The sequence below is a fragment of the Lepus europaeus genome, chromosome 13 (genome assembly GCF_033115175.1).
Source record: "Lepus europaeus isolate LE1 chromosome 13, mLepTim1.pri, whole genome shotgun sequence".
Classification (NCBI taxonomy): domain Eukaryota; kingdom Metazoa; phylum Chordata; class Mammalia; order Lagomorpha; family Leporidae; genus Lepus; species Lepus europaeus.
Window position 1 is genome coordinate 64,686,850 of NC_084839.1, and position 8,145 is coordinate 64,694,994.

General features: G+C 49.7%; 1 protein-coding gene across 1 annotated transcript in view; it reads left to right on the forward strand.

Moving 5' to 3' along the window:
• ARHGAP25 (Rho GTPase activating protein 25) overlaps positions 1-2,187 on the forward strand; it is a 90,391-nt gene extending 88,204 nt beyond the window's left edge. Inside the window, exon 11 of the mRNA XM_062208697.1 lies at positions 1,428-2,187. Coding sequence (XP_062064681.1) covers positions 1,428-1,635 — 208 coding nt within the window. The 3' untranslated portion in view covers positions 1,636-2,187. The remainder of the gene's footprint in view (positions 1-1,427) is intronic.
• Positions 2,188-8,145: the final 5,958 nt, after the last annotated feature.

Consider the following 8,145-nt stretch of genomic DNA (forward strand, 5'->3'; position numbering starts at 1 on the left):
TACTTCTTGGTCCAGAGCTGCCCATCTAGAAGTGAAACATAGCTTCTGTGCCTGAGAACCTGCCAGCAGTCATTGGTAGGATGAGGAGACTTGTGTGATGTCTTGGCAGTGACTATAGCCATCCCAGAGAAGAATCACAGTGTGTTCTTACCCTGTGGCATTGAGAGAGTAGGAGAGGAACCAGCTGCCATAGCGGGGGCCACTCTTAGCCCCTTAGAGTGAGAGGGATTGACAGTGAGCAGTGCCCACTCTTAGCTTTGTGCTTCAGTGTCATCTGTTCACGCAGTCCCCACAGCCATCCTGTGAAATAGGGAAGCCCCGCTGAACAGCAGAAATGGGCGCTGGGAGGTATAAAACTCTTCTGAAGGTCTCAGAACTCGTCATACGGAGGTGGGCTGGGATGTGAACCTGGGTCCGCCAGTCCCCTGAGCCCATATGGATTCCACTTCTGCCCGGTGCTCAGTGGTCAAGAGGGAATCCGTCACTTCCACTAGAGCCAGATGGGCATGGAGAACTTGGAGAAGAAAATGTGATCTGTAATGAGCCAGTCAGAAGGAGGAAGCCCAGGGTAGCTTTCAGAAGGGGCAGGCAGGCGTGGGCAAGGCTCTGAAGAGGGCCCATTACGCACAGAATAGGCCAAGGCCCTTGAGGCGAGCACCCAGAGCACGGGCACAGGTGGGAGTCAAGTCTCCCTGTGAGCACGGGCAGGCTGTCTGGGGAGCCAGGACTGTTGGGAGGCTGCTCACCAATGAATGAAACGCAAAGCAAATTTCCAATCACACAATCTCCCCCACTCATCCGAAATTCCCTTCTTTGGCTTAAAAATGATCTCTGCATACTCACTCCTAAGGGTGAATTCAACCTGGCAGGGGGTTACCTGGGACCACATAAGGATTTTGGTCAGCAGCAATGAAAATCCAAGGAACGCAGCATCTTACATATATTCCACTTGTAGTAGGATTCCGAAGTGAGGGTGGGGCACCTGGGACCATTGCTTCCCAATGGGTGATTGCCTTTGCTTCTTCAAATCCTGATCCCAGGAGGACTTTGATAGAGAGAGTGATGGCCCGTGCTCACCCTTGAACCTGGATGAGGAGATTGAGAATATGGATGGGGCTTCCACAGCTTCTGTCGAGCAGGACTAATAACAATATGCATATATTAGGGGTCCCTTCTTACAAAGATGACATAAAACACACAAAACAACATGAACATCAATAACAATAATAGGAGTGTCACGTGAGGAAGGAGGGGCTCACACCTGTTATGGAATTCAGATTCACTGGGAAGTCCTTATGTAGGAGGAGGGGCATGAATAAGAGATAGGAGTTGCATATGGTTCTGTAGGGAGGAAAATGAGCGGAGGTTGGGGCCAGGGTGAAGGAAGAATCTAGAACTAATGCCCTGTTCACTTTCTTTCCTCATAGTCTGGAGAAGGAAAATTACGATGTCTGGGCCAAGGTGGTGAGGCTCAACGAAGAGCTGGAGCAGGAAAAGAAGAAATTCTCAGCCTTGGAAATCAGGCTCCGCAACGTGGAGCGCTCCCGGGAGGACGTGGAGCGGAGGAACAAAGTCTTGGAAGAGGAAGTCAAGGAATTTGTCAAATCCATGAAGGAGCCCAAACCGGATGCCTGAGCATCCCGGAAGTGCCACGGGGACATCTTGAGAGAGGCGGTTACTCCCGAAGAGGGAGAGGACATTTGGGGAGAAGGCACTGCATTTCCCAGCACATAAATCAGTGGAGCTTGCAGGAGGAGAGTGAGCTGCAACGTGTGTGCACATCTGTGGCCAGCTGTTGCAGCACTCAAAGCGACTGTGTTATTCACAGCGGCCTCAGGATGTGTGGCCTGGAACTTTCCTTTGCTGAATGACCATGTCCAACAGAGATATGTGAGACAGGCTGGTAAGCCAGAGGCAGGACTCAAACATTTCATTTTGCGTTTTCCGTGTGGATGGCCTCAGGGCGTCTTGGCCACATGGGCAGGAAACGATATTCATCGTCCATGTGCTGACTCCTGGAGGGCTGTGTTTGGGGGAAGCTGCACCTGCTGAAATCAGAACCTCATTCTGCCACCCTTACCATGATGCACATTGCTCAAGGGTTCTCAGACTTATTATTAAACTAAGACAAAACAAGCAATAAACTGTATTTATAAAAGCAAAACCAAATGGGAAAATTGCATTCAAATAAAGAGCAAAAAGCAAGGGCATTGCTATTGCTTACAGAGCGTTTGTGAGAATTCATAAAAGACGGCTCTTCCTTCAGCAGACGGCCCCTCTCTGAGGCACGTGGGTTGGTGAGCTGGGCATGGGCTGGGCTGCACCCCTCCTAGCCTTTCAGGGCCATGCTTTTGTGTGGAGGGCCTGAGAACAAAGGCTGCTAAGTGTAATGAGACGCCAGAGACTGGTTGTGGGCTTAGATGGCAAGAGTCGGGATGATGACATTCTTTTCTGTCTCACCAAAGTGCAAGTGAATTTATCCTTTAAGAGAATATGGGGCACTAGGCAATCCCTGGGGGAGGGACTTCCCAGTGGACAGCTGACTATTCCCTTTCTACATCAGGTCAGCCTGGCAGACACCCTTGGTAATATCTTGGACCCTTTATTCTGCTTAGTTGAGCCTTTTATGTTTTTTTTTCCATCCTTCTAGTTAGATTGTCTCCAAGCTCTTCTGCCTGTGTGTGCCAGCAGCAGGAGTTGTCAGAGCATCTTCCCACTGTAGACATATCTATCTATAAATTACAGCCGGACATCAACATCCATGAGTTCCACATCCATGGATTCAACCAACCACGGCTCAGAGATATTAAGGAAAAAAATAATGTGTCTGTACTGTACATGTTCTAATTTTTCTTATCATTATGCCTTAAACAATATAGTATGGCAACTATTTACCTAGCATTTACCTTGTGTCAAGTACTGTAAGTAATTTAGGGATGATTTGAAATATATGGGAAGATGGGTATCGGCTATGTGCAGATACAGCACCATTTTATCTAAGGGACTTTAATATCCCAGGATGTTAGTATCCAACCCAGTGTGGATACTGTGGGACAACTGGAGAACTGTGTATACATGTACTACTGCACTACTACGCCATGCATAATGTAATACACTCAGGACAGAAACCAGTGAGATAAAATCCAAGGCCAATAGATGCTCTTGAATGTGCTTCCAGCTCTCTAGACCCCTGGCATGATTTCCAGCAGGTATTACCTGTACGTGTTTAGTACTTTTCACCCCACTGTTCCCATGAGTTTACATGAACCCTAGAATTAAGCCATGGCTTAATTTGTGGTTTGCAGCCTGCAGTTTGTAGTGAGGGCATAGCCTTCCCCAGCATATGTGTGCCACCTGTTCACGCCTTTTACTTTAATCGTTTTCTTCAGTCTGGTTAGTGCCCCCTGCCTGTGGTCAAGACTTAGTACTCACAGACAGAAGGATCAGAATTGCTTATTCCTGGTGCGCAGGCCCTGCTCCACCACGCAGTCCCTTGAGGATTGATGGGGTGGGGGACAGCACAAAGCATCCTCTGACAGCCCTGCTTACAGAAGATTGAGGGGGAAATTTGGGTCATCACCAAGAAAAGCGGTCAAATATGTGTCTTCCTGGAGTTTAAATGTACTTTAATTAGATCCACAAACAGGAAACCCTTATTGGATACCTGGCTTGTGTTGGTGAGTGTGTGCAGATCCCTCGCACTGACCCGGAGGGTGCTAGTTGATTTGAGAGTGGAAGTGAAAGTCTCTGAAGATCATTTGGTCGAAGGTATGAAGAGGAGACCATGTAGTCAGTTTCTTTCTTTCTTTCTTTCTTTCTTTCTTTCTCTCTTTCTCTCTTTCTCTCTTTTTTTTTTTTTTTTTTTTTTTTTTTTTTTTTTTTTTGGTGACAGGCAGAGTGGATAGAGAGAGAGACAGAGAGAAAGGTCTTCCTTTTTGCCGTTGGTTCACTCTCCAATGGCCGCTGCGGCCGGCGCACCGCACTGATCTGAAGCCAGGAGCCAGGTGCTTCTCCTGGTCTCCCAGGGGGTGCAGGGCCCAAGCACTTGGGCCATCCTCCACTGCACTCCCTGGCCACAGCAGAGAGCTGGCCTGGAAGAGGGGCAACCGGGATAGAATCCGGCGCCCCGACCGGGACTAGAACCCGGTGTGCTGGCGCCGCAAGGCGGAGGATTAGCCTGTTGAACCATGGTGCCGGCCAGTTTCTTTTGAGGCCCGTGCTAGAGGAGCTCGCCGGGTCTGTAAGCCAGAGCTTGGGCTGCGTGGCAGTGTCAGTGCAGGTCTACGCTTCCTGCCAATATCACAAAACAGCAGAACTGCCGTTGCAGCTTCTGAAGCACTGAGGAGTCTGGGACTGTCAGTTCCTTTTCACTGTCGAGAAGCCGGCTTGCTTAAGTTGCCACCCTTTGTTCCTGTGCCACCCTCCAGATAAGGAGGGCAAAGAAACAGCGTTCTTCCAGATCCCCAGGTCCTCCTGAGTCCACAGGCAGACAAGGGAGGGGCCTGTGGGTTCCGATGCCACCGTCCTCAATGTCCCAAAAGGGCATCCACGAGATGCATGATGGGGCATGCATCTGGAACTCACCTGGACCTGGGGCCACATTCTAGAAGGCAGTGCTGGGAGACAGGCCCATTCCAGCTCCGGTCTTTGCTTTCAGATGCTCTTCAAGGACAAGGCTCTGCTGAGTCTTCCTTCTGTCCAGCCACGCCCGTCACCTTCACCTTCCCCGCTTCCGCCCACGCACCTGCTGAAAACTTGCAAAGATCGGAGCTGTGCACTGGAGAGCCCCTCGCACTCTTTGGCCTCCCAGCCTGGAGCGTGGCTTCTCCAGGACACTTCTCTCTCAAGTCTGAGGCAGGTTTGTGGCTTTCCAGTAAGGCTGTGCCCTGGGGAGAACAGTTTGTCCTAGGGATCAGCTGGGATGACTGTGGGATTGTGGTCAGAGTCTGAAGCCAGGAGAGAACTGAGTCTGGCATTCCTAGGACGGAGATGCTGCACAGGAAGCAGGCAGTAAACATCTGTAGCTGCGCTTCTGGCCGACTTGGTCAAGCTCCATTCAGAGGCCCTCATCTCAGAAAAGCCCAAAACAGGAACCCAGGGCTGGCCAGGCCTGCTGAGAAGGGGCGGCACAGTGGCCGGCATCCACTGGCTGGGCTCCATGGCCTGGCCCAGAAGATGCCGTACACTGGCGTGGTGTAAACTCCCGCATTCCACCGCTTCCTGTGCAGATACCAGCAGCAGTCAGGCCGCATGCTGGCTGGGGAGCAGAGGGAACATCGGGGCTGCGGCTGCAATTAAACCAGGCCGCCTATTTTTTTTTTTTTTAAAGATTTATTGTATTTATTTGAAAGACAGAGTTACAGAGAGAGGTAGAGCCAAAGACAGAGAGAGGTTTTCTATCCATTGGTTCACTCCCCAAATGACTACAATGACCAGAGCTGAGCTGATCCGAAGCCAGGAGCCAGAACCTTCTTCCAGGTCTCCCATGTGGGTGCAGGGGCCCAAGCACTTGGGCCATCTTCCACTGCTATCCCAGGCCACAGCAGAGAGCTGAATTGGAAGTAGAGCAGTCAGGACTCGAACTGGCACCCATATGGGATGCCAGCACTGCAGGCGGGGGTTTTACCAGCTATGCCACAGCGCCGGCCCCACTGGGCCGCCTTTACAAGAATCACACGCAATCTTTCACCCTGCCCCGGAAGGCTGGGAGGATGCAGGCCCCACGGCTGGAGCCTTGGGCTGCCGATTGAGGAGCCCAGGCTGACCAGAGAGGGCTGGAGCTAGAAGGCTCCAGTGCAGCTCCAGAGCCGCTACCCACCTGGGTATGGACCCGTGGCTGCTCTTTCCCCTGCTGCTGGAAGACACGCATAGAATCACAGAGGAACAGACCTGGATGACACCCTCGTGTGTATCTAATCAACCTGCCTACTTGGTCAACAGGAAAACTGAGGCCCAGGGTCATAAGCTGAAGGGCCAGTGCTCACACAGCGATGAGGAGGACTGATGGAGGTGATTTTTGAAGGCTGCTCCAAGCCACAGTTTAGTGATTCTTGTGGTTCTTGACTTCTGTCCAAGGGTTTTCTCCCCTCAACCACAACCAGGTGTGAAACTTATCAAGCCTCTGTTGCTGAGCGCTTCCAGAATAGAGAACTGGCCTCAGCTTGGGGTCACAGGCAAGACCCACCCCGTATGATGCCATTTTACACCTGCTTGTTTTCTTAGCAATGGTATTCTAAGGCGGTGGTTTGCAGCCTTGGCTGCATAGGACAATCACCTCAAGTGCTTTTCGAAACAATGCTGACACTCAGATCCCGACCCACATCAGTCGATTGGAGTCCTAGAGGGTAAGTTCTAACAGTCAGTATAAAAAAATAAATCCTGAGGCCAGCGTTGTGGTGCAGTAGGTTAAGCCACTGCCTGTAATGCTGGCATCCCGTATCAGAGTGCCGCTTGGAGTCCCGGTTGCTCTACTTCCGATCCAGCTTCCTACTAATGTGCCTGGGAATGTAGCTGATAATGGTCTGAGTACTTGGGCCTCAGTCACCTACATAGGAGACCCGGATGGAGTACCTGGCTTATGGCTTTGGCCTGATCCAGCCCTGGCTGTTGTAGCCATTTGGGAGAGTGAACCAATGGAGGGAAGATCTCTTTCTTTGTCACTCTGTTTTTCAAATAAATAAAATAAATCCCAGTAAATAAATAAATAAATCCCAATTCATTCTGATATGTTACCAGGATTATTAAACACAGCTCAAACTGCTCAGTTTGACCTGAGTTGTGATTAATGACAGTGTTAAATCTATCTACTGCCCCTCCCACCAGCAGTCAACACAACTGAGCTCTCTGGTTTTCCCTACACGCTGGCTTATCATGAACTCGTTTGTTTAGGATAAGAGGTACCTAAGAAGAGACAGAGAATGGGTTTATGTTATATGCCCATTTTGCAGATAGGGAAATCTGAGCCTGGGGATGTTACCAAAAAATCTCTGGGGCTGGTGGTGTGGCGTAGTGGGGTAACCCATCACCTGAGACAACAGCACCCCATATGGTGTTGGTTCGCGTCCCAGCTGCTCTTCTTCCAACCCAGCTCCCTGCTAATCACCTGGAAAAAGCAGCAGAAGGTGACTCAAATGTTTGGGCCCCTGCCACCCACATGGGAGACCCAGAAGAAGCTCCTGGCTCTTAGTGTTGGTCTGGCCCAGTGCTGGCCATTGTGGCCATCTGGGGAGTGAACCAGTGGATGGAAAATCTCTCTATATCTCTCTTCCTCTCTGTTTAACTCTGTCAAATAAATAAATAAATCTTTTCAAAAAGTCTCAATATAACAGCTTAGTCATGAACAAATCCAAGAATTTTGAGACTGCTTTAATAATAAGAGTGCGCTCAACTTGTGTACAGGTAGATTCTATTCTTAGGCACAGAAGGTAAGAACACGTGGGCTTGTTTTATAGAGTACTGGGAATAGCTCTGATTAAAAACATCTTCTTTTCAGATCCATATTAGATTAAGGTATCCCTACCAGTAGCTTACAATATTGACCATGAATGTGTTGTTACTGGGAGAAAACCATGAAGCCTCCATTAATCACTGAAACCAGCTTTTAAAACAGTGGTCTGATTCCTGGAAGAGAGCTGTAGAATGAAGGCATGAGAGCCTGCCAGGTGAGTTGGGTGGTGGGTGAAGGGACAGACTAAGAGCAGGGACGTCACCAGGTACTGCAGTGTACTGGCCACTTCAGATGGAGCGACAGGGCAGAAAAGCTAGACAGGCAATTCTGAGAGCAGGGAAGACCAGAGAGCATGGTTGTGTTGACTGCTGGTGGGAGGGGCAGTAGATAGATTTAACACTGTCATTAATCAAACTCAGGTCAAACTGAGCAGTTTGAGCTGTGTTTAATAATCCTGGTAACAAATCAGAATGAATTGGGATTTATTTATTTACTGGGGTTTATTTTATTTATTTGAAAAACAGAGTGACAAAGAAAGAGATCTTCCGTCCGCTGGCTCACTCTCCCTTCAAGTTTGCCCTAAGCACACCTGATGACAGGTTGAAGTGGGCACCCGGATGTCTTTTCTGCTCCCTGTTCCCCCACTGTTGATGTTCCCTTGGTCCTGCTGGGTCCCACCGTATTCAGACATCACTCCA